Consider the following 25,156-nt stretch of genomic DNA (forward strand, 5'->3'; position numbering starts at 1 on the left):
CTGTAGGGGATATGGAGCTAAACCAAAGGCACTAGTCTTGAGCAACTCATGGTCCAGCAGGGGATTTCGCAACGTAACAAGACCAGTGAAGGTCATAACCAGGCAGCAGAGAAAACAATGATATAGGTGTTGAGGAGGCAACTGGGACATTCGCAGCTCAACAACTCTCTGCCCCTTCTCTCTTCTTCAATTCCTTTCACTAAAGCTTAAACGTTTATCCTTGCTTTCCAGGCCATTTCATGATTTAACCCACACACACTGTTCCCGAGTCCCTGCACCTCTGCATTCCCCAGTGCCTCTGTTCCCTGTGAAGCCTTCATGCTTTCCCACTTCTCTACCTTTGCCCATACCCTGGAATACGCCTCTTCCCCATTTTTCCCATTGAAACCCATCTGGAATGTCCCTCCCTCCATCAGGCCCTTCTAATTTCCCTTGGCAAGATGGCCTTCCTGAAGCAGCATCTTGGCAAGGCTTTGGTTAACAGCATATACAGGCCGTCCCATAGAAGGTTATCTGTGTAAGTTACTTATCCTCTTACTAGGCTTCTACCTTCCTGAGGACATGGGTTCATGTTTTGTTCATCTTGGCATTCTTTGTGGCATGGAGCTAGGCACATCAGATGTCATCATTAAGAGAAGAAAGAGGAGTGCCTGGGTGGCTCTGTGGGTTAAAGCCTCTGCCTTCAGCTCAGGTCATGATCCCAGGGTCCTGGGATCGAGCCCCGCATCGGGCTCTCTGTTCACCAGGGAGCCTGCTTCCTCTTCTCTCTCTGCCTGCCTCTCTGCCTACTTGTGACTTCTGTCTGTCAAATAAATAAATAAAATCTTTAAAAAAGAGAGAGAAGAAAGAGATGGCAGATGGTGGATATATGCATGAGTGAACGAATGGACGGATAAATGGCTGGCTGGACGACAGAGGGTTGGGAGATGGATGGATAAATGGATAGTGGGATGTATAGATGGGTGGATGCTTGCTGGGATGAACAGAAGGATGGAGGCATGCATGGATGGATAGACAGATGGATGAAGTAATTCTTCTTTAAAAGGGACTCATTAAAAGCTCTGTAGTATCAGGGGCTTCAAGGAAGGAAACCCACTCTATGTGAAGACATGGAGATGAGGGGCCAGTATCCAGACTGAGCCTTCCTACACTCAGTCTGGATGCACCTCAGTGACTCATCTCCCACTCCCTGAAGCCACCCATTGTCAGGGAACTGATCCTTCTAACAGGCTTGCCTAGATCCTCAGGAATGCCTTCATTAACATATATTATGTTGTACAGCCCACACTATAGTGATTTTGTGGGTTTCCTCTCCCATATCCCTTGCCCTGTCTCATACACACTCTAGACTGGAAGCCCCCTGAAAATAGGAGCCCTGTCTGAGTCCCTGGTGTGTCCCTAGGGCCTGGTATACAAGCTTAATGAAGGACTGACCAGATGAGTAACCGAGGGAGTGCTCCCCTTTCTCCACAGACACTCTCTACCCACTCCCTGTGTACTCATGTCCAGCCATCTCTCCTGGCCCTCTCCTCCTCACATGCCTTATGCTCACTCCTGACCCTGGATCCCCTAAAGTCCTGGAATTATGGCCTGGTTCTTTGTTACCCATTTGCGGCTGATTGAGGGAAGTCCCAGGCCTCTCAGGAGAGTCTGAAAGGAGAGGGAGTCCTTAGGCCCTCTAAAGCCGTATTAACCCGGCTTCAGGACAGAAAAGGGCTTCCATGGAAAGAACCTGGCTGTTGGCAGGGTAGTGGCCTGTGCTAACCTGAGAGCTGCTGCTCCAAGTGGACCGAGCCCTCCTGCGTCTGCTGTCACTACACCTGACCTGTGAGGCTGTCCCAAGGTTGGGGGTGGTTGTGGCCTCTGTTTCTGAGAGGCTGGCCAGCTGGCAGACGAAGCCAGATTTAGAAGTCATTTTCACAGCAGGGAGCCTCCAGCCTCCCACCCACAGTGCCATGTAGGGCCAGTCTGAGATATGGCTCACCAAGGGCAGGCCCCCAGACCTACAGTCACTCCTCCTCTTCTCTCTGTCCCTGTCTCCCCAGATCTTTAGCAGCCAGTGCTGACTCTACCCTTAGGCAAAGATGAAAGATGTTCTGGGGAAGCAGGGTATGTTTCCTTTCACCCTAACTCCCCAAATGTTCCCTGTACACCATCCGACCATTCAAAGGACCGCGTCTCCACCCCAGGGCCTTTTTCTCCTCTTGACCTGGTCTCTGCTGCCTGCTTCTGCTCTTCCCCAACCTCTACTTCTCTCCCTATCCCCTTCTGTTCTTATATCCCCAGTACTAAAGAAATAGCTCTAAAGAAATAATAACCAGAGCTTAACCCTTGTATATCCCTTATTAAGCACCAGTCATTTCTCTTTTCAAGTGCTCTTCATATTGAATGATTTAATCCTCCCAAGAAGCCTATGAATAAAAGCACTATTCATAACCCCATCCTATAACTGAGGACACCAAGACACAGAGAGATTGAGTAACTTGCCCAAGGTCACACAGCTAGTGTGAGACAGAGGCAAGATCTAAACGCAGGCTGCCAGGCCCCAGAGTCCATACTCTAAACACAACGCTGCCCTATTTCACCGACAATGATAGCAGTGTGGGTGAACTCTTCGAAACTGACCTCTTGCTTGTTCAACCTCACAGAGGTTTTGGCTGTATGGCGGAGTCTCCCTCCACAGGGCCAGCCCCTCCGCTACCCTCAGGGCTCACCTCTTCTACCACCCTGGGCTATAGCAAAATCCAGGCAGATGCCCTCACCACTGCCCTAGCCTTCTTCCATCTTCCTCCTGGGCTCAAGTCCATTCTCTTCTCAAGCCCAGAAGTCCAGGGCACACACTCCTGAGGGAGCCAGGCTCGCCTCAGCCTGTCCTCAGTTTTCACACCTGTCTTTATCTGAAGGTACCCTCAACTCCAGTCTAATCTGACTGGTAATTTCCTACACATACCCTGCTTCCCCACATCCATACCTCTGTTTATGCTCTTCCCTCTAGTTGGAGCTCCTTTCCCCAAATTCTATCTCAGATGCCACCTCCTTCAGGGAGCCCTTCCTGATCTCATAAAATCCACACAATCTCCCTTGTTTGACTCCTGATAATACTTATCACTTCCTGCTCACTACTGTCATTATTGGTGTGTTTTCATCTTCATTCCTCTCTTTCCTGGAGCCCAACCCAGGGCCTGCTTCCTCTCAGGTCCTCAGTAAATGCTTAGTACTTAGAATTGGTAGTAGTTAGACTTGCAGGTGAAAAGTAGACAGACTTCAGCAAACTTTGATCTCTTCCCAAAGGGAACCTCACTTCTTTTACTTCCTCCAGCAAGAACTAACTTGATTGAAACTCTACATTGTGGGTCCCAGGCAGGTTCTGAGATGAACTCTCCAGGGTAATTTTGATCACTGATGTCCCCTCAGGTTCAGAAGCCCAGAGAGACATCCCTACATACACACATACACACTGAACCAAGGTCAGCCTGCCCCAGCACAGGGTCCAGCCCAGGGACCTCCCAAACTTCTGTTCTCTCCTACCCCGTTCTGACCTGTACTGGTCGGGAGTGACATCGAGATAACTGAAGACCAAAATTATAAATGGCTTGAGAATGGGGCTGGGCTCTGAACGCAGAGCGGGAGTTGGAGTGACTCGGTAGGGATGGGGGCAGAGGCGGCTGGCCAGGACTCTGGGACTGAGTCTGGGCGAAGCCCCCGCGCCCGCCGAGTTGGCAGCTAAATTTACCCAGGCTGACTCAGCCCTTGCCCGGAATGGGGGGGTGGGGGGAGTGCGCCGGGGCACTGGGAAGAGCCAGCGGGGGTGGGGTGGGGGGCAAGGAAGGAAAGTCCGACTGGGGGTGATAGGGCTGCGCAGGGAGTTTCCATCAAAGAAAGGAGTTCCCCCCCACCAGCGCCCCACCAGGCGGGAAGAAACAGTGGAGTCCTGTGGGGAGACACAGGGGAGCGACTGGGCTGGTGAAAGGAAAGAGATGCCAAGGTTGGACAAAGGGAAGCTTAGATTTATTGAGCGCCTACTGTGTGCCAGGCACTGTGCAAGGCGCTTTACATACATTATCGCATAAAATCCTCACAACAACCCTGCGAGGTAGGTGTTTATAAACCCCCATTTGACAGATGAGGAAACTGAGGCTCAGGGAGGTGAAGTGATTTGGCCAAATTCACATGGCTAGTAAATAGAGACAGAACTGTCCAAGATTGGAGAGAAGAAAGACTTCAGTGTCTGGGTCCCAAGCCGGTTGGCGTGGGTAAGTACAAAGAGGGGCTCCGCGCGCTCCAGAGGCCTAGAGGCCAGAGGCCTGCTCCCGACCTAGCACGGCTGGAGGTGGCAAGGTGGGGGACCTGCGCGCAGAAACTGGGTATCAACTGGTTAACTAACAGTGCCCGGGTGTGGTGGGGGGGGGGGACTCGAGAATTAGCTACCGGGGAAATCCGCGACCTGCGCGCGCCCCGTAGTGGCTACAGCGAGTATCACACCCCACACCTACAGGCTTTTTGGGACCAACCTCCCCCTTCCACGACTGGCCAAGGTTTCTGGAATAGGCAGAGATGCAAGAAAGTTTCACGGTTCTTTCAGACGAGTGATACCACCGGGGTGGGAAATCGTGGTAACGATTTAGAGCATCACTAAGGAACACTGGGGAGGAGGAAATGGGGGAAGGCCTAAAGAGGTCCCAAGCTGATTCACTGGCTACCTTCCCTCCCCAGCTTGGACCACCACAGGCCAGGGACAGTGACAAGGCCACCATCCTGCTCTGCCTTGAGGAGCCCTCACCTACACCTAAGAGACTGGGATAGAAGCCCTTAAACTTGCTCAGATCTTCTGCAAATCCTGGACAGTCTCTTGAATATTGAGCATGAGTGCAGGTGACAATGAAGCCATCTGAGGGACACTTAGACTCTATTCATTTATTCCTAATTCTCTTTCTTGGCCTGTGGAGGAGAGGGTGAGATAGAACCCACCCCCAAGGACCCAAAGCATCAGGGATGAACTTATCCCAAGACAGGTGACTCCGAAGTGAGTCCTCTTCCTGTTTTGCTGGTTGTATCTGGATCCCTTCCTCTTCTGCCAAGGGCCTCTCCATCACCTGGTCACCTCAGTGGGAAGCCTCTCCATCACTTTCTCCCTCCAAACCCCAAGATCCTGCCCTAAAGTTGCCCTATGACTATAACATCCCTGCCCCCCTACCTGATCCTGGCCAAGCCGCTCTGCTCTGCTCTGAACCCAGTGCATGAGCCCCTGCTGAAGACCTTACCCCAGTGCCCTGAATGGAGCAGGTATTAAAGTCTATTGTTCATCCTCACCTGTCCTGAAAAAGAAGGAAAGAAAGAAAGAAAGAAAGAAAGAAAGAGGAAAAGGAAGGGAAAGGAAGGGAAGGAGAGGGGAGGGGAGGGGAAGGAAGGGAAGGGAAGGAGAGGGAAGGGAAGGGAGGTGGAGGGGAGGGGAGGGGAGGGGAGGGGAGGGGAGGAGAGGAGAGGAGAGGAGAGGAGAGGAGAGGAGAGGAGAGGAAAGGAAAGGAAAGGAAAGGAAAGGAAAGGAAAAAGAAAGGAAGGGATTAAATCGTGAATTGGCATATGTTCCCTTTCCTTTCATTTGGGCTGCTTCTATTTCAAGTATGGGAACGATTCTGGGGAAGGGGTAGAAGGAAGTCTGTGAGGAAAGAGGACCAGTGGTCCCAAGGATGGAAAAGTGGGGAACACAAATACAAGGAAGGGCCTGTCACTGCCGCTCCCTATTTCCCTGTGGGGTCCCCTTAGTGTCCCTCGTTCCGAAGAGGGCCTCCTCGGTTCGGCTGATGACATCTAGAATCTCTCGGATGCTGTCGCTCAGCTCTGCTGTCTTCCCGCCTTCCCCGGGCCGGGGTTGCTCATTTCGCCAGGAGGCGCCCGAGGCTTCTGTGTCGCTTCCATCAGAAGAGCCGCTATGGACGCTGAGCTCCGCAGCTTCGTCCGAGTCCGAGTCTGGGGCGGTGTGCCGGCGGATGCGGGATACGGCTTCCCGCAGGGCCCCGGCGTAGGGCCCTGGGGTCCGCGGCCAGCCCCGGCCAGCGCGCCGCGGGACCGCCGCCCCTTCCTCCGAGCCCTCGGCACCGACCGTGCCTCCTGAGGCCGCTGGGCCTGAGGCTGAGCGCTCTGGGCTACCCGGCTGCGGGGGAGCGTCCTGAAGGTTTACTTCGCCAACAGGGAGCCCCAAGATGCGGGAGGCGCGCTCCTCCAAGGAGGAGTCCGCGGGCTTCCCGCCCTCAGCTTCGAACCCGTGCCCTCCACCGAGTTGGTGTGAAAGGCGACTGCTCAAGAGCCGTTTCTGGCAAGGGGAGGGAAAGGCCGCGGCTCCCTCGCCCTCCTCCTTGTTGGGCTTCGATTGATTAGGGGCATCCCCTACGACGCGCGGAACCCCATCGGGCAAAAGCTGTACATGCTGGGTTCGAGGGGTTGGGACATACTGTGACCGTATCACCACGCACGTGGCGTCAATGACAAAGACGCCTTCTCCACGAGCAGGGCCGCGGGAACTGCGGGGTAGGGTGTGGGCGCGGCGTGTCCCCTTCCAACCCTCCAAGGTCTCAGGTCGAGCCCCCTCTCTATGACCCAGGGACTCTCTCCATCCCGTGCCTCCTGGAGCCCAGGGTCTGGGGAGGGTCTGGCTATGTCGGGGCGGCTGCTTTTTAAGGGAGGGAATCCAGCATTTGGGGAGCCAGCTCTGTTCCCTATTTTCTTTCCCTTCCCCGGAGCCCTTGAGATGGGGCCTGGACCTGGGAGCGGGACGCGGGGGGCTGGGAGTCGCAGCGGCCAAGCCCGCAGGAGCCGTCTCCGTGCTTGGGTTAACAGCAGCTTTGGCTTGGGAATGGCCGTCGCTACCACTAGTGGCCAGCCCCAGGCTTTTCTCCGCGGCCCCCTTGCCCAAGGACTCCAGCCTCGGCCCGGCTGTTCCACAGCCTGGGGATCCCCCCAAGAGACCCCGCCCCTGTCGGAGACCCCAAGCCCCGAGGACGTCCCGGTAGATCCGAGGATCCAGCCTCTTCTTTGTGCACCCTCCCTCTGTCCCGGCCGGAATCGGAGCAGAGGCTGCTGAGGTTGGCGCCTGGGAGGGCTCGGGGCCTCGCTTTGACCCCAAGGTCCTGTGGGGGCCTTCGTAAGAAGGTGGAGCCACGTAGGGTGGCGGGCGGTCCCAGCGTCGTCGCAGGGCTGTCCCGGCTGCGCCTCTCAGCAGCAGGTGAGCCTCGTAGCTGGGGGGCCCTGGCCTTCTACCTCCCCAGGGCCCCGCCCACGCCGCCCCTGGGTCGCTCTGCGGCTGCGCGGATGGACGGGGCGGTCGCCCCGCCGGCCCCAGGCGCTCGGGTCGTGAAGGAGCCGGGGGCCCTACAGGCTGGGCCACCCGAGGGGCGTTCCGAGGTTCCGGGCGGGGCCGACCGGGGGGGCTCCTTCGGGCCCCACCAGCCTTGCGCCTTTTTCGCTCGGTCTCCTTGGCCTCCCGCTCCTGCGATGCCGCTTTCCTTTTTTCTTGCTCCCGGGCTCGGGCCTCGGCCGGGGGCCCCGCCCGCCAGTTGGTCGCCTCCTGCAGCACCCTGGAGGCCCAGGGACGGCGGGGCGGCGGCTCAGGGGATCCCGGGCGCGGCCCACACCTGGGACAATGAGCAGGAACCCAGGTGAGCAGTTTGTGGGGGAAGGGAGCCGAGGCCCGGGGAGCTGGGAGCCCTGGAGACCATTTGGGGCAGCCGAGTGGAGGGGTGTGTGTGAGTGTGTGCCCGTGTGCACGTGCGTATATGTTAGGGCTGAAGTCGAAGGCGGACTCCTCACCATCCCTCCATGCACACTTTAACAACGTCTGCCCCATCTCACCTCCTGCCCTTTCTCACACCCACTCCTGCCCCCCAAAACAATGCGGGAAGAGTCAGGCCCCAGGCCTCGGAATGGGGTAGGGGGAGGCGTGGGAAAGAGAAAGGGGACCAGCAGCACTAGCTGGTGCCTGCGGGGAGGTCCGGACCCCACTCCCCGCCCCACCACTCTCTTCCCAACACCCGTCTCCTCTCCTTCACTCACGTGCGGCTCTGGGGCCCTCGGGCCCAGTGGCTGGCTTGGAAGTCCATGGGCTGTCGAGGAGGGGCGCGGCGACTATAATGACAGGAAATAGTCTTCACTTCGATCACCAGCAGCTTGGATTTCTGCACCCAGAGGCAGCTGCCAGACTCCTCATCCTGGGGCTCCCGGGGGCTGTCGGGCCCCTCGGAGAAGAGCTGGCCATCCAGCATCCTGCCCCACCCCACCCCGGCCCCCCACCCTCCCACCCGCCCCGAGAGCCCCCTCCCAGCCCGAGGAGCCGGCGCCCACTGCAGAGCGACGGGCCCAGCGACTGGGGACTATATATACCCGGGCACACGTGTGTGCCTGTCTGTGTGTGTGTGCGCGCGCATGTGACACGGTGCGGGCGCGGACGGCACAGCGCTGCTGCCTCCCCCATGTGCACGGCCGCCCCCTGGGGCCCGGGATTGGGCGCCCCTTCCCACTGTTCATGTCCCCCAAGCCTGATGGGACCTGCACGAGTGGGCAGGGGACTTCTTATTTTTGCCAAGCTGATGCTGCCCTTCCCCCACCCCCATTCCTTCAACCTCCCTGCCGTTTTTAACCCTTCACTCTTCTGCTTGTGGGGTGCCCCACCACCAGGGTTCTGCCACTGACTTCCTGCCTCGGACTTCAGTTTCCCTAACAGGGAGGTGACAGGAATGGAACTCAAGGTCTCTGCCTGCCACTCTCTGCTGGTTTCCATGGGGTTGGGGTGCAGGGGGTCTATTTTTAGCGGCAGTGGCTGTTCGGGTGCAGAGAGATGAGTAACCAGCTTCCATGCGGTGGAGGGAGGAGGCGGTGGCTTTCACGCAGCTTTTATGTGACTCTGGGCGAGAGCTGCCTCCCCAAGCTCAGAAAGGGTGACCCCCCACACCTTTAACTCCTTGCCCTCTGAGTGTTGCAGCCCAGGGCTGCTGGTAGGACACAAGGAGTCTGTCTTGGCCATCAACTGTCCCATGTTCCTATTCTAGATGTTTGTCCTTGGGCACGTATGGAGCCCTCTCCCCACAGCAGGCTCTCTCCCCCAATCCAGAAGCCAGGATCTGGGGGTCATACTGTTCTGTGCCCACACAGCTCTGCTCAGCCTTATGGAGGACAGACTAAGGTGCTTATGCATTTGCACTCTTTCAGAAGAGATGGAGGAGGAATGGTGTGCTCCCTTGGCAAAACCAATACCCTAGCAACTGAAATGATAACGAGTGGCTCCCGCTTCCCAGCACAGAGCTGCCCATCATCACTACTACCACAATGCCTAGCTCACTTAGCCCCCACCTGAAGTGGTGCTCAAGATGCTCACCTTTTACACTCATTCTGCCCAGGGGCAGGGGGTGTTGCTTACATCCACATGCTCCCACCCCCAAGCCTACACCAGGTGTCCCCTGATTCACCATGGTAATGTTAGTGGCAGCACAGCCCACGCCAACCCTTCCATGCAGAGACTTAGCAACCATCCTGGCAACCATGGCAGCAGCTCCAGTGGAGGGGAGGGGAGACGGGAGGTGGGAGAAGAGTGTGTATGGCAATAGTTCCTGAGGAAGAAGGGATAATTTGCCTCTTCTGAGAGGAATAGTTAAGAATAGGCTATGAGGCTCTGTAATTTTGTTCCTTGTCTTTCTTTCTGCTCCATTCTCAGATTTTGAGACTGACTGGGTTTTAGGGGAGAATGGGAGAGGCAAAAGATCATGCAGCCCTTTGGGTACAGACCCTTCCTTCTAAGAGGATGGGGCCTGGACGATTGTTGTGGCAGAGACTGACTTCATGAGAACCAGAGCAACCAAACCCAGGCTCCCTGCTCCCTAATATGAACCCTTAGAGATAACCCAAACAGCCCCTATGCCCTCCATTTGACCATACTCCCTCCCCCACTTTTCACACCTACCAGCTGCACTCTGGTGGCTCTTTGCTTGAAGGTGCTTCCTTCTACCCAGGTCCCACCAGAGTCCTAGGGCTTTTTAAAGCCCTTGCCTCCTCCCTAGACAAACCCTCAGTGATGGAATGTGACATAAGAAGACATCTGTCCTCTCCACCGTGCAGTCACCCCCACATGCATAAGCATACCCGAATTCTAATAACTTGGAAGCCTCCCTCCCCCAAGTCTGGGAATGTGCTGTGAGCTATGAAGAGGGGAATGCAGAAGCAGGGACTTTCTCCAAAGCCAGGAAGGCAGCCCTGACAAGCTGCCTTGACACTTTTCCCCATGAGCCATGAGGAAGCCTACTTTGGAGGAACCGGTATGGTATGCCAGGATTCATCAGAGTTCTTAGGTAGGTAGGGGCTAGAAGTCCTCCAAGATTACTTCTGGTCTTGGACAGGAAATGGTTTCAAACCTGCAAGTCAGTGGTGAGACGGTACCCCAAATCTGGCTCAGGCCCCGGAGACTAGCAGTCTTTATGGTATTTGGTTTTGACTGTTTGGTTCCAGCATTGGTGGAGTCTGCTCTCCACCCCCCACTTCATTCTCACCTTGGAAGAATGGTAAGGCATTTTGTAGATTCAAAGACAGTTCCAGCTCAGTAAAATTCAAACAAAGAGTCCAACCTTCCCTAAGAAAAGTTGATGACGGTAGCACATCTCTCTGGCTAAAGGAGACCCTCAGTCTCTCTATTCAGATCTAACACTGTTAGGAGATTTTCCTGGGGTCTCAGCTATGGTTCAGGCAGAGGGGAAAGTAAGGTAATATGGAGAATTGCGGGGGAATAGGGTGGGAAACAGTTATGAATGGAAAGTTGGAAAAGCAGTAAGTCTAGTGTAGTGGTGAAGAGCAGGAGCTCTGGGGCCGGACTGTTTGGGTACAAATCCTAGCTCTACATTTTCCTAGCTGTATGGCATTGGGCTGGTTACTTAGCCTTTCTGCCTCAGTTTTCTTTTTTTTTCAATCTGTAAAACTGGAATCATATCTACTATTGTTCTGAGGCTTAAATGAATTAATTGATGTAAAGCACTAAGAATGGTGCCTGACACAGTTTTACATATATATGTGTGTGTATGTATGTATGTGCCATTATTCCTGTTGCTAGTAATGGGTTGAAGAAGCCATATGAAGTAGAACGGTCGGTGGGGCACCTGGGTGGCTCAGTTGGTTAAGTGTCTGCCTTTGGCTTAGGTCATGATCCTGGGTCTGGGGATAGAGCCCCACACTGGACTCCCTGCTCGGCAGGGAGCCTGCTTCTCTCTCTCCCTCTGCGCACCATTCCCCTTGCTTTGCTTTCCCTCTGTCAAATAAATTTTAAAACATCTTAAAAAAAAAAAAGTCGAACAGTTGGAGCAGTAGTGTCTATGAAGTGCAAGAATCAGACACTGCAATACCATGAAGAGGTTCCTGTCATTTTAATTAGGCTTGCCATGAAAAGCAATAGCCTCAGCTAATCGCTCTGCCCTCCTCCTCCACATAACCCCCATCTCCCTTCATTTGCACATAGCACAGGAACCCAACGACCCTCCTCCCTACAATCCTCCCACCTCCCATTATGGGAAGAAATGTCACTAAATGGACTCAGCCTCCTCCATACAGCATGAAACAGGATGAATAAAAATATCTTTAGGAAGAGTTTTGTTGTGCTATTATCTTAGGGTGGAGTCAGGGACAGAGAGAGAGGTGAGGTCTGGGGATCTCTTAGAGATCAGAATTGGCCTGAGGGGCACACAGCCCATCATTCACCCAGAAAGGGGGCTCCATCTAAGAGGTCAAGGGCTAGGATGGGCTAGGCTGTGTTAGGATACGGATAGCTAAAAATCCATTCTCCTTCCTCTCCCCCAACCCCCCGCACCCTCCCTAGCTCCCGAGCAGGGAACAGAGTCACAATTCTCAAGGTTTCATCCATGGTTGCTAGAACATGGGGCAGGCAGTGAGTGGGGCATATCCCCTGGTGCTGCCTGACCCCTTCCCCAGCTCAGGGCTTCTCTCCTCCTGTGAGCACCAGGGCCTGCAGGATGTCAGACAGAGATACAATCCCTTTGACCACGTCATTCTCATCAACCACGACAAGTCGGTGAACCTGCATGGAGCAACAAGGGAGAAAAGGGGTTTAGTGATAGCCTCAGTTAGGATGAACCCTGCAACCCTTACCCACCTTGCCAAACCCCACTCTCAAGCTGCACCCCCAGCTCCTTCTGAGTCACTGGCCTCCCTACCTCTGCTTCCACCAATCTGTTGATGATGGTCTCCAGAGTCTCATGCAGGTAGCACTTGAGGACTCCCTCAAAGTAATGGGAGCGATGCTGCAAGGCTTTGGTCACAGACACATCTAGGTTGTTGTAGGTCTTTTCTGCTGCCAGATTCTGGGGAGAGAGAGGAAGGTGCTTGCAGGGAAGCAAGGGAGTCAAGCCTCCAAACCCTGAGCCCACCCGACCATACCAGAGGGATTCAGGGCAGTTGTTAGCCACAAACCACACCCAACCTATTCCTCTTCAAACTGGATTTGAAAACTCAGAAGCTTCTAAAACCCTTAGGTCCCAGAAGAGACTCAATTCTTCTCCCTCTCCACATTCAACACCCCACCCCTTTCCCTACCTCCCAGCCCCTCCACAATCACTCACGATAACATCAAACTTGGAGTAGATGTCCACCACACGCCCTAGGGGGACAAAGGCAGCTCAGCAAAGATGATCTGGCATCCCAGGCTCCCCCTGCCTATAGCATCACCCTTCAGGCTGAGCTGAAGGACAGATTTCCCAGAACCACCCTGATTTCCCTGGAGCCTTCCCTCTCTTGCACAATCTCTCACCTTTCTCATCTACTACTGGCAGTGCTGAGACTCGGTGTTGTACAAAGATCCCCAGAGCCACGTAAACAGGGGTGGTGGTGCGGACCATAGCAATGTTGGCATAGGTGCCAATCTGTAGCTCTTCCAGAGACTTAGACATGAACTCTGGCTTGGGGAACTCAGTGATCTGAGGAGAGAATCATCAGGGTCATCTTCAAGAACCCCACCACCGGGACGCCTGGGTGGCTCAGTTGGTTAAGCAGCTGCCTTCGGCTCAGGTCATGATCCCAGGGTCCTGGGATCGAGTCCCACATCGGGCTCCTTGCTCGGCAGGGAGCCTGCTTCTCCCTCTGCCTCTGCCTGCCTCTTTGTCTGCCTGTGCTCGCTCGCTCTCTCTCCCTCTGTCTCTGGCAAATAAATAAATAAAATCTTTAAAAAAAAAAAAAAAAAGAACCCCACCGCCACCACACTTTGTTACCCCTCGAACCCAGTATATAAGAAGTAAAAACCAGGGGCATGCAGTGGCTCAGTCGCTTAAGTGTATGACTCCTGATTTCAGCTCAGGTCATGATCCTAGTGCCCGGTGTCAGGCTCTGCATTGGGTGTGGAGCCTGCTTAAGATTCTCTCTCTCTCTCTCTCCATCTGCCCCCCGACTCCTCCACCCCTGCTGTCTCTCTTTGGAAAAAAAAAAAAAAAAGGAAGTAAAAACCAGGCTGAGGACACTTACAAACAATTTGAGGAACTTGAGGATGCGCTTGTGGGTGAGGATGTATAAGGTGTTGCCTGATTCCGGGTCAATAACTGGCAGCCTGTGGATCTTGTTTCGAATTAATGAAGAGACAGCATCAAACAAGCTGTGGGAAATTGGGCATAATGGTAAGTCCCACAGTGCTGAGCTTGAGATGAGTAAATAGCTTCTAAGAGTATGTTTATAAACAGGGAAAAGTGGTGATTGGGATAGGCGAGCAGTGTTCAAACTAGACCTTAAGAGTGTGTGAATGTGTGTGTGTTTGGGAGGAGAGTCTTTTTTCTCTTCTGCCTGGATCTTTAGGTATCTAGGGCTTTAGCTTCACTGGTGGCAAGGCTCCTCCCCTTATGGACAAATGGATAGCTGGAACTCACCTGGCATTAGGAGAAATGCAGACGAGTGGTTTGAAGGAGTCCTGTAGGTACACCTCTGAAGGGAAAAGGGAGGTCCACAAAATACCAGTATGGAAAACTCTCCAGCCTTTTCCCTTTTACCACCTTTTACCACCCCCAGTTCCCTACATACCTCTCCATGTTTCTATCTTGTGTTCTTCTAACTCATAGATCTGTACCTGGAAGCATAAGCACAGAACTTGAGACTTGATCTCTGTACTTCGTTGTTTGCTTGGAAGAAAGGAACTAGGAATGAGGAACTTTGGGTAGGCAAAAAAGGTTTGGTCATTGGGCTTCGGTACCAGTCTTACCAAGGCTGATTTATAGTAGCGATGCAGGATATTGATGAAATCAGTGATGGTCAGCATGCCTAGAAGCCAAGACAAGATTCCTCAGCACTGCTCAAAGCTTCTCTCCCTGCCCAGCACAAGGTGCCAATAATACTGTTCCAGAAAATTCTGCCTACCTACAAAACTTTGCTTCTTACTATCCCACAAAGGTGCAGCCCGTACACCATTAGTCACCAATGCAAAGAAAGCTTTCTTCACCTGTAGCCAAAAGAGTCATGATCACAAAGGAAAATTCACAGGGTGCAAGACTTTAAAAGAATGGGGGTTGGGTATGTTGGGAAAAACATGAAACTAAACCCATATAAGGACAAGGAAATTACCCTTAGGATGACATAGGATGAGAGTTTTTGAACCAGAGGCTCCTAGGAAGGGGGATGGGAGAAGAGGATTTCACCCACCTGCAGGGAAGTGTCAAATACAACCAATTTGGAGCTTGTGGGAATCAGGTCATAGCAGCGATGAGACTTCATGAAGGAAGTATACACACTATTGTTGGATTCTGGGGTCTCTGCATAGGGTGGGATAGTTAGAAGCTTCCTTCCATGCAACAACTCATAATCAACAGAGGCAGAAAATAAAAGTGTAGCTGTTCAAATATTTATAGCCTGATTTTTTTTTTAATAAGGCCCCTTTTCTATCTGTTTTGTTCTTACTGTTCCCAGAAAAACTAGATATACTCCTTAGAAACTATTTCATCCAACCCCCATATCCAGGTAGGACTCTATCTATTGGCTCCTCAGGCAAAAGACAACTACTAAAACAGAAAACCTATTAATAGCTTTCATTAACCTCTTCTAGCCTAAAGGTTTTTTCTCATCTTTAACTCAAATTTCCCCTTTCATATATTTAAGTGCATTTTCACTTGTTGTCTTTTCTCAATGAAGACGTTATTAAGCTTCTTAAAATGCAAGTAAGCTTCTTAAAGTTCTTCTAAGATCTGCAGATGAGAAAGTCATGGTCCAAGTTGGGCTGTTTCAGATCAACACTCAGTTGAAGCCCAGTGCTTAATTAACCTGGCTGCAAGCGCCCTGAGAGTCCATCTTGGGATGACCCCGTGAATCAAAAATCATCCCATTTACTCTAGACAAATGGGAGAGCCTGGCTATGTTCACCTGTCTATTCCTCTGATTTTAATTGCTTGCTCTAAACTTGAGAAGCAACCCAGAAAATAATAAACTTGAAGGTGCTATGTACTATGCTATGTGTACTTTAAAAATATCACATCATTTATTCCTTATGACAAATCTGTACAGCAAATACTGTCCTCATTTTTCAGATGAGAAAACAGGTGGGAAGCAGATAAACTGCTCAAGGTTGCACCATTAGTAAGTGGCAAGACAGACTTACACACAGACCTGATTCCAAAGTTCATGATCTTAAATGCTATGCCAGGTGTTTTTTAATGTTTAAGATTTTACCCATTAACACAAGTATACTGTTTAAAAAGCCAAACAATTCTAGAGATTTTGTTAAGAAAAACTGCAGTCCATGTCACCTACTGCCCTGTCCTACCCCTACCCGAATTGATTATTTTGGTACTTATATCTAGGTCCATAAATAACCTTTTCTTTTTTTTAATTCTTCCATTTGGGGGCATTATCTATTATCATTCAAGCAATATGAGAATTTTTAGTTCTCCTTCCTACTAGGACCCCAACACAAACATGTACTTCCTATCTCCCCATTCTTCCAGAAATTATGTTGGCTACATTAGTATTAAAATAATTTTGACGGAATTCCTTTTTCGGAGTGAAGCCCAGTGGTAAACTCCTGACTTTTTTTTTTCTTTCTTTCTTTGTTTTCCCTGGAGTTAATAACTGTCTTGTCTTTTTGTTTTTATAACTAATTCAAGTATTTATAACTAATTCAAATGTTCATAACTAATTCAACCCCAAACTCTTCACCAGTTGTTTAAATCTCTTCAAGAAATTCAGAAACTCTAGATAGTCTATCAATTTAAACCACCCAAAGAAGTTTCTCGTGAATCTTTTGACCTGCTCAAATCTGGGCTGGTTTGCTGGTGTGCACAGCTGCCTTCCAGAGATCTTCCTTCATCACCATCCAGGGGCCCCCTTTCATGTCTTTCTTGTTCTGGCACTCCTGTGTCCTATACTCTTGTGTTTTCAACTTTCTTTTTTTATTACTTCCTTGTTTTGGTGATATACATCTTCCTGTAGCTTCCTGAGAAAGGGTGCATGGGAGGTAAATTTTTGAGACCTCACAGCCTGCAGATATCTTTATTTTACCCTCATCTTTGATGTATAATTTGGCTGGATATAAATTCTAGGTTTGGATTTATTTTCCTAAAGAATGTTGAAGGCACTGCCCCCATTGCCTTCTAGTTTCTGGTGTGTTGGAGAGTCGGAGGCAATTCCAATTCCTTTTATGTAACATGTTTTTGTTTGTTTGTTTGTTTCCTTTCTGGAAGCTCAGGATCTTCTTTGTTTCCACTGTTTTGAAATCTCATGATGATTGTGCTTTGGGTAGGTCAATTTCATCCACTGTGCTGAATACTCAATGAATCTTTTCAGTATGAAAACTAATGTCCTTCAGTTCCAGGAAATGTTCTTGAATTATTTCCTTGATCATTTCCTTCCCTTTGTGTTGTCCTTTTCCTCTTTCTGTAACTCCTATTATTTAGAAATCAGACTTCCTAGACTGACCCTTTAAGGTTGTTTTGTTTTGTTTGGTGAGTTGTTTTTGTTGTTATTGTTGTTAAAAATATCTCTTCTAGTTTACACTTCTTTTTATTTCCTTTACTTCTTTGATTTTGGGGACTTTTTAGAAAGATTTTCTTTTTTAGTAATCTCTACACCTAACATGGGCTTGAAATCACAGCCCCTAAGATCAAGAGTCAACTGAGTCAATCAGGCACCCCACTTTGTTTTTTTTTTGTTGTTGTTGTTTTTAAAGATTTTATTTATTTATTTGACAGAGAGAGATCACAAGCAGACGGAGAGGCAGGCAGAGAGGGAGATAGAGGGAAGCAGGCTCCCTGCTGAGCAGAGAGCCCGATGTGGGACTCGATCCCAGGACCCCGAGATCATGACCTGAGCCGAAGGCAGCGGCTTAACCCACTGAGCCACCCAGGCGCCCCCCACTTTGTTTTTTGAGGGGGCAGAAGGGACAGAAGGAGAGTGAGAGAGAGAATCTTAAGCTGTCTCCACACCCAGCACAGAGCCCAACATGGGGCTCGATCTCATGACCCTGAGATCATGAACTGAACTGAAATCAACAGTCAGACGCTTAACCAACTGAGCCATCCAGGCACCACACTTCTTTGATTTTTAGTTCTACTTTTTGGGAGTCTTCCTCCACTTAATTTTCCAAACCTCCTACTTAGTTTAAAATTTTTCCTATTGTATTTTTAATGTCTAAGAGCTCCTCTTTGTTTTCTAAAAATTCTTAAAAAAAAAAAAAAAAAGAACAAGACATCCTCTATTTGTTGCATGGTGGAAATAGGTTATCTGGGTATATATTAACATTAATTTTTTTAAGTTTTCTTCTCTATGCATTGATTTCTTTCTGTTGTTTTTTCCCTCTGTTCTTCGAGGGGGCAGTTTGAATCACTTTTCTTTTTATTTTAGAGGCATTTTTTAGATGTCTGGTTATCCTTGGTTTAAAGGAGCATTCAAACCATACTCTAAGAGTGCAGTCTCTCTCTCTCTCTCTCTCTTTTTAAGACTTTATTTATTTTGGAGACAGAGGACAAGAGAGAGCAGAGGGCACAAACAAGGAGGGGGAGAGGGAGAAACAGGCTCCCCGCTGAACAGGGAGTCCAATGGCTGGATCCCAGGACCCTGAGATCACAACCTGAGCTGGAGACAGATGCTTAACCAACTGAGCCACCCAGGCGCCCCAAAGTGCAGGCTTTAAAGTTGACTGGTAGCTCAAATGTACACATAAGTCTTATTGACTATGAGCTGTGTAGATGGAGAACATTCAGTACTTTTATTTTTAGAGCTTTCCCTTCAAGGGGATTCTGCAGAAGATTATTTACTCAATTTTGTGCTTAGAGGGTGAAGACTTTTCTGTCAGCATTCGGGAAATTAGATTGGGGAAAGGACTGGGATCTCAGCATCCAGTGTAGTTCATTCATGCTCCTGTGTTTAGTATAGTACTACAGCCCTCAGCTGGGTGGACCTCCTCTCCAGACGTCCAGTCTTTTTTTTTTAACAGATTTTATTTATTTATTTGACAGAGATATCACAAGTAGGCAGAAAAGCAGGCAGAGAGAGAGAGAGAGAGAGAGAGGAAGCAGGCTCCCTGCGGAGCAGAGAGCCTGAAGTGGGGCTCGATCCCAAGGACCCTGAGATCATGACCCAAGCCGAAGGCAGAGGCTTAACCCACTGAGCCACCCAGGCACCCCAGACGTCCAGTCTTTGCCAGAGTTGGGAGGAGGAGTTTCCTAGCTGCACTCAATGGAGTAGGGAGTCTCTGAATCTAACTGCTTCTTAGATCTTCAATTCTTCTCTTGGCTTTCCCTGCTGCTAGTTTGTAATTCAGTTTTCTCAGGTCTGCTAAATGATTTACCACTCGTGCATCTGTTTTCCAGCTTCCAATTACTAATGTCTCCTCTCTTATTCTCTCTATTCTGGTGGGTTTGTTCCTTTTGAAAAAAATTCTTTTGTAGTGGTTTTAGTAGGTTTTTGTGAAGGAACAAAAGTAGATGCATGTATTCAGTCCACTATCTTTGACTGAAGCCTACTATTGTTTTTCAAAGGAAATCTCTTATGGCCCCGTGCTGCTGGCCTATGTGGGTCTCCAGTGTCCCACATCCAGTGTCCCCCATCTGGGGGACATCCGGGAACTCCCCAGCCTTGCCCAAGGGGCTGGTTTAAGGAGTTCCCAAGAACATGCCTTTTGATGCCAGTTTAAGACATGCTACACTGACAGTTAAATACCATCGATTTAGGCCACAGACTTATAAACACATTTGATTTGGCTTTCTCAGTACTTTAAAAATTATTTATTTATTTATTTATTTTTAAAAGATTTTATTTTATTTTATTTTGACAGACAGAGATCACAAGTAGGCATAGAGGCAGGCAGAGAGAGAGAGAGAGGGAAGCAGGCTCCCTGCTGAGCAGAGAGCCCGATGCGGGGCTCGATCCCAGGATCCTGGGATCATGACCTGAGCCAAAGGCAGAGGCTTTAACCCACTGAGCCACACAGGCACCCCTTTAAAAATAATTTAAATCAGTTTCTCAATTGTAAAAATCTGGAGATTGAGATAAAAATCCAAATTCTGAGCTTCTTTCAAAATCAGATCTTAGGCCTGAATTTCTGAAGAGTGATAACTGCCAAGACCTAGAAAGTTGCTGCGTCCTTTTAGATGTGACAAGATCTATAGGTTGTCGTAGTTGTATGCACTTACAGCACTGCTTGGTTCACAGTTGGAGTTTTTGAGCCTTGCCTTAGTGCTACTGCAGATGTACTCAGAAACATAAAATAGGCACTAGTATCATGCGGCAGTACTCAGTTATGAAGATATCACCCAGATAATTCAAATACGACTACGTTAACCTTTTAGGATATCAACAAAATGAAAACAGAACATTTAAAAATTCTTGTGGAGAACTCATAGATCCTTAATAATACGTCCTAAGATCTCAGCCCATATTTCAATTCTCTGAGAAAGTGTGTACTCTTAATGCCATCAACATGTCCTGGGAAGACCTAGAGGTGTTCCTGGATAAAATCCTTTAAGGGAGGCACCTGTAAGTTCTGCTTCTTTCTAGATAGTCTACAGCTGGACCCTACCATTCTAACCAGTTATTTGTGCAAGTGCTAGAACTGCCTTCTCCTCTGCCCTGGATTTTAGGGTTTAGTGCCTCTATTTCTAGATTAGTTTTAAGGGCTTTCAAGGCCTTTCTATAATTTCTCATGTACACTCAGTGGCTTTAGTGAGCTCACTGGATGATAAAATCCTAGTGGCATTTTTTCAGGGCTAATCAGAAAATACCATGCACCACTGATACATGGTTAGCCAGCCCAGAACTGCCTATGGAAGTTTTCCCTCAAAAATTTCAGTGGTTCGATAATTGAAAATATTAATCATTCCCATCCTGCCCAAGATTTATTCCTGGGTGATCCTGCCAAATTACTAATCCTGACTGGTATGGTTTGGCACATTATCTGGCCCAGTTTTGATTTTTCCCAGGGGGCATCCTGAGAGAAATTCAAAAGCATCGCTGAGGACAAGTTAGGATTGGGCTATTGCTTTCGTAGCAGTTTCCTTTCTTCAGTAAACTTACCTTGAGGATGCTCATTTTCCATAGCTGGGGAGCTATCTGAAGAAGTGACCTGGAGAGACAAGAGGAACAAAGATTCAGCCTATCCTGGGCTCCATCCATTTTAGCCGAGCATGATGAGAAGGGCTAATGAACTAACGATGTCATTTAAAGCACTATGAAGCCCACTTAAAATATTACCTCATTTAATCATAACAATCCTGAGGTAAAAACTAATTAGAAAACTGAGGTTCAAGAAATATTAAACAGCCTGCCCAACATCACATGGCTGGTAAGGGGTACAATACGAGTTTGAACACATATCTGTATGGTTCCAAAGCCTATGCCCTTAACCACACTGCCTAATGAAACATTCGACTTAAAAGCTTAGACTAGAAAATCTGAGAATCCACAAGGTTCTCACAGATCTACTTACAAAAACATGGAAGCCAGAGAGACAATACTGCTTTCCTCCAAATACTAAGTCTACTCTTAGACACTAGAATCATAGACATACCCCTTTACCATTAAGAGAGGACAACATCAGGGGCACCTAGGTGGCCTAGTGAGTTAACCGTCCAACTCTTGATTTCAGCTCAGGTCATGATCTTAGGGTCATGAAATCAAGTCCCACATCTGGCTCTATACTGGGCACAGAACCTGCTTAAGATTCTCTCTCTCTCCTCCACCACCCACCCTTCTAAAAAAAGAGAAAGAGAAAGAGAAAGAGAGAGACAGGACCACATCTGGGGAGGATCACAGCAGCTGACTGTTACAGAGAGTTAAAGCTTGACTGACTGAGGGTTGGAAGAGGACAATAAATGTTTTGAAACTGGGAGCCTGATTCCTCTTACTGCCCTTATGAGTTAAAGGCTCCTACAACCCAGAGGATGCTGGTTTTCCAAGTTGATTTGACCATGACAGTCTGACATCAGAGAACTCTGAATACAGAGAAAGCTTCAGAACCATCTCTGGGCTCCCTCAAGTGGGAACATTTGGAAATTTTCTTGTTATCTAGGAACCCAGGAGGGGTCATGATAATTTTAATCCGCTGGAATCAACAGTTTTGGCTCCATTTGTTCTGGGTAACATACCAAAACTAACTTAAAGTCGTACTTCACCTACATAGCTATGTATTAACATGAAATTGAAGGCCTTGGCTTGAACTTGGTAGGTTGGTGATAAACAGGGTCAAGTCTGCAGGACAGCTCTAAATTTCCCTCCTCTCATGGGCCAGGGTGGGGGCAGGAGGGAAGGGGAATAATCTCCCTCTTCTGTCTGGACTGCATAAGACTATCAGTTTGGCCCGGCATTTTGGCAAGGCTATCGGAACATACTGCCTCATCACTTTTAAGTGGGAGAGAGGGCTGTTCAGTGGTAAAGATACACACATGGGATAACGCAGTCTCACAAAGATCTATACAAAGACACAGAAACAGCTACTTGTGTAGCTGTTTATTATACCCATCATATAATACATACTACATTGTGCTACAGTTTTTTTGTTCGTTATCTATCCAAACAGGTTTTAAATTCCCGGAAGCTAGAACTATTTTATATTTCTTTGTATCACCCACATCACTTGGCATGGGGTTCTGCACATAAATCTGAACTATTTTGCTCTTTACTCTCAAATTGATAATGATAATGATGCATACTCCTATGAAGAGAGAGGCCTAAGATTAAGCTATAGAGGAAAAAAGTGATGTACAGCTAGAAATACAGAAACCTACACAAGAGAGTAAGACATTATTGAATATGACTTTACCTTTCTGCCTGTTTCTCCACACAGGAGAATAATTACTTCTCTTTGCTTTTAATAACATAGGAAACCTGGGAAAGTACCTATAACACGAGTACAAAATATTATGGAGACACAGGCTAGATCTGACACATGGACTTACAGTTTCTTCTGAACTCCCGATCCACATTTTAAAAAAAAATTATTTATTTTAGAGAGAGAACATGCACATGCTAGGGGGAGAGGGAGAGAAAAACTCAAGCAGACTTGGCACTGAGCACAAAGCCTGATGTGGGCTCAATCTTATGACCCCAAGATCATGACCTGAGCTAAAAGCAAGAGTGGAATGCTTAACCAACTGTGCCACCCAGTTACCCCCAATCCACATCTGATTGTTTGCTGGAATGCCACAGATATCACAAAAACTCCTCAAACACTTCAATACAAAACAGCATCTGTCCTTTCATCCTATTATTCTTACTGGGGTTCCCTTCTCTGTTTTTTCGCATTGCTCTCCTCTGAGTGCCTAGAACTGTAGTATTGATTCCTCCAAGAATGAGCTATGCCAATACGTCTGCTTGGACTTGCAGGGCAGGGCATGACCTAAACTTGTCCTTAATGTCTACCAACTAAACTGATATGTTAGAAATATCTCAAATCCATTTCTCTCCTTTCCACTTTCAGTTTCAACTTGGCTTTTACCTCTCACTTCTGCAACATTCTCTAAACTGGTCTCCCTGTCCGAAATCTATCTCCTTTTCATCCTTCATGCTTCCTCCAAGTTCTCTCACTAAGCATCTCAGGTTTGTAAGGAACTTTTTTATCTCCAGCACCTAGGAGGTCACTACTTTCTGAAGTGACTCCATCCATCTGCAGAAGCTGCTAAGAACATTCCTAAAGCACACTCCTTGCCTTGGTCACAGAGCATCCATCGCTCCCCTTATTACAAAACAAAGTTCAAACTTAGTGTGGTATGCTATACCTTCAACCTGACCTCAGCCTACTTTTCCAATCTTTTCTCCCAAGCAAGCAAAATCCAAAGCTTGAGCAACATCAAGCCACTGGCTCACCCCCAATTAATCCCTACATACCCCAGTTTCTATGCCTGTGCTCACACTGTTCTCTCAACCTGCAATGCCCTCTCCTAGGTCTATAATAATTTCTCCCTCCTCTATGTTTCCACAGTCCTTGCATCAAGTTTGCATCTTGATGATAGCATTCATTACAGTCTACCTTCGGTAATAACTGTCATTGGTTTGCCCTCACCCCCACTCCAGGCAGGCTAAGCATTTTCAAAGCAAGGGTTTTCTTTTCTTCTTTTTAAGATAATTTCTATCCCAAGAACCTAATCAATACAAAAAGTGTGAGGACTAAATTAGAAAAGCTATGTAAGGGCGCCTGGGTGGCTCAGTGGGTTAAGCCGCTGCCTTCGGCTCAGGTCATGATCTCAGGGTCCTGGGATCGAGTCCCGCATCGGGCTCTCTGCTCAGCAGGGAGCCTGCTTCCTCCTCTCTCTCTCTGCCTGCCTCTCTGCCTACTTGTGATTTCTCTCTGTCAAATAAATAAATAAAATCTTAAAAAAAAAAAAAAGCTATGTAAAAATGTTCTGTAAACCATACTACATTGACAAGTAAGTAAAATAAAAATTGATACATTATTTTGCATTTAATGGACTCAGACCTTTTATTAGTCGTTATTATTTATTTTTATTTTTAATGTAAACTCTATGCCTAACATGGAGCTAGCACTCATGACCCTGAGATCAAGAGTCACATGCTCTCCTGACTTGAGCCAGCCAGGTGTCCCAGACATTTTATTTTTGTTCAAACTTCTCTTAGTCTGTAAAAGCTGACTCCCTTGCCTGGGTGCCCAACTGCAAATCACTTGGCCACTTCTGTCTGTTTTCTCCTTTAAGACTTGAGGACAGGACTTCTCTGCAGGCAGAGAAAGGTGTGGTAAAGGAATTACTAAAGGCATAGGACTGACCCAAAGAAAGATGAACCTGCCAGTAACAGATGATAAAAACCAAGACACGGAAGAGTTACTCTGCCTGAGGGAGGATATATGGCTCCAGAGTACTAGAAAAGGTTCCTGATCGTCACACTGGATCCAAACATGTAAAAGGCTACCTGCAGCATCTCTGGGAGGATGACAAGGACCTGCCACAACTGGTAGTGCCTGCTGGCCAAGAATGATCTATGCCAACACGCCTGCTTAGAATCGCAGAACAGGGCATAACCTAAACTTGTCCAGGGACACAGCGGCCTCTAAACTGAAAGATTCCCTCCTTCAGGGAAAGCCCACTTTTCAGTCTTATTAAGGCAATGTGACTTCGCTAGACACCTCGAAGTAGTATAAAAGTCTTTCCCGTCTCCCTCCTGCCAGGGACTGCAGGGCTCACACTCAAGACAACCGGGGGCCAGGTGCTACCCTGCAAGCGGGAGACCCTCAGAAGCCCCCTGCCTTACCCAGGAAAGCCAGATCACAGCACAGCCCTGCACTCTCTGGCAAACCTCAGAAGGTTTGAGGTGCTAAGAGGAAAGGAGGTCCGAGATCGCCGAGGTAGGCTCGGGTTCCTAACCGAGAGCAAAGAGTCACTGCCAGCTCGGGCTGAGAGTACCACGGACGTGAGGTAGGCATCGCGCGGCCCAGTCCTAGATGCGCCCAGCGAAAGAGCAGAGGGGTAGGGTCACGGCATAGGACAGACACCGGCTTCTCGTGCAGCGTCGGTCCCTGCTCAGGCCTCCCTGTCCCCTAACGGGGGTCTCGGGCTCCACAGCGCCCCTCGCCGCCCTCCCGTGCTCCTCACCGTCTCCATTTCAAGAGGCGCTGACTGGGTTCGCTCGCTTTAGGAAGCTCTCTGATAGCGGGGCAGAAGGGGCGGAGGGGGCAGAGGCCCCGCCCCACATCCGGTACCGCGAC

General features: G+C 49.1%; 2 protein-coding genes across 4 annotated transcripts; both read right to left on the bottom strand.

Annotated features, from left to right (window-relative positions):
- Nucleotides 1-5,485: 5,485 nt before the first annotated feature.
- DDN (dendrin) lies at nucleotides 5,486-8,266 on the bottom strand. The gene is made up of 2 exons (XM_044226781.1): nucleotides 8,047-8,266; nucleotides 5,486-7,628 (listed from the first exon to the last, which is right to left on the bottom strand). Exons 1-2 carry the CDS (start codon nucleotides 8,253-8,255, stop codon nucleotides 5,726-5,728), a joined length of 2,112 nt encoding a protein of 703 aa, XP_044082716.1. The 5' UTR covers nucleotides 8,256-8,266; the 3' UTR covers nucleotides 5,486-5,725.
- A 3,103-nt stretch (nucleotides 8,267-11,369) lies between these two features.
- On the bottom strand, nucleotides 11,370-25,140 carry PRKAG1 (protein kinase AMP-activated non-catalytic subunit gamma 1). Of its 3 annotated transcripts, none has more exons than XM_044226778.1 (12): nucleotides 25,044-25,140; nucleotides 20,518-20,566; nucleotides 14,659-14,768; nucleotides 14,377-14,458; nucleotides 14,222-14,280; nucleotides 14,044-14,089; nucleotides 13,893-13,947; nucleotides 13,498-13,624; nucleotides 12,791-12,956; nucleotides 12,603-12,640; nucleotides 12,198-12,344; nucleotides 11,370-12,061 (listed from the first exon to the last, which is right to left on the bottom strand). In XM_044226778.1, the coding sequence occupies exons 1-12, from the start codon at nucleotides 25,050-25,052 to the stop codon at nucleotides 11,957-11,959; spliced, it is 993 nt and encodes a 330-aa protein (XP_044082713.1). In that variant the 5' UTR covers nucleotides 25,053-25,140; the 3' UTR covers nucleotides 11,370-11,956. The 3 variants fall into 3 exon arrangements, with proteins under 3 accessions (XP_044082713.1, XP_044082714.1, XP_044082715.1); XM_044226779.1 differs by lacking the exon at nucleotides 25,044-25,140 and adding an exon at nucleotides 24,703-24,744; XM_044226780.1 differs by lacking the exons at nucleotides 14,659-14,768; nucleotides 25,044-25,140 and adding an exon at nucleotides 24,703-24,719.
- Nucleotides 25,141-25,156: the final 16 nt, after the last annotated feature.

The sequence above is a fragment of the Neovison vison genome, chromosome 12 (genome assembly GCF_020171115.1).
Source record: "Neovison vison isolate M4711 chromosome 12, ASM_NN_V1, whole genome shotgun sequence".
NCBI lineage: Eukaryota > Metazoa > Chordata > Mammalia > Carnivora > Mustelidae > Neogale > Neogale vison.

Excerpts from the sequence above, each read along its gene's own strand:
- PRKAG1 (XM_044226778.1), bottom strand. Across the intron at positions 13,948-14,043 it reads CAAGATAGAAACATGGAGAG|AGGTGTACCTACAGGACTCC; the intron begins GTATGTAGGGAA and ends TTTTCCCTTCAG. Across the intron at positions 12,345-12,602 it reads ACTCCAAGTTTGATGTTATC|AATCTGGCAGCAGAAAAGAC; the intron begins GTGAGTGATTGT and ends CTCTCTCCCCAG.
- DDN (XM_044226781.1), bottom strand. The coding sequence starts at position 8,255 with ATGCTGGATGGCCAGCTCTTCTCCGAGGGGCCCGACAGCCCCCGGGAG. Across the intron at positions 7,629-8,046 it reads CGAGGGCCCCAGAGCCGCAC|GTGTGGGCCGCGCCCGGGAT; the intron begins GTGAGTGAAGGA and ends TCATTGTCCCAG.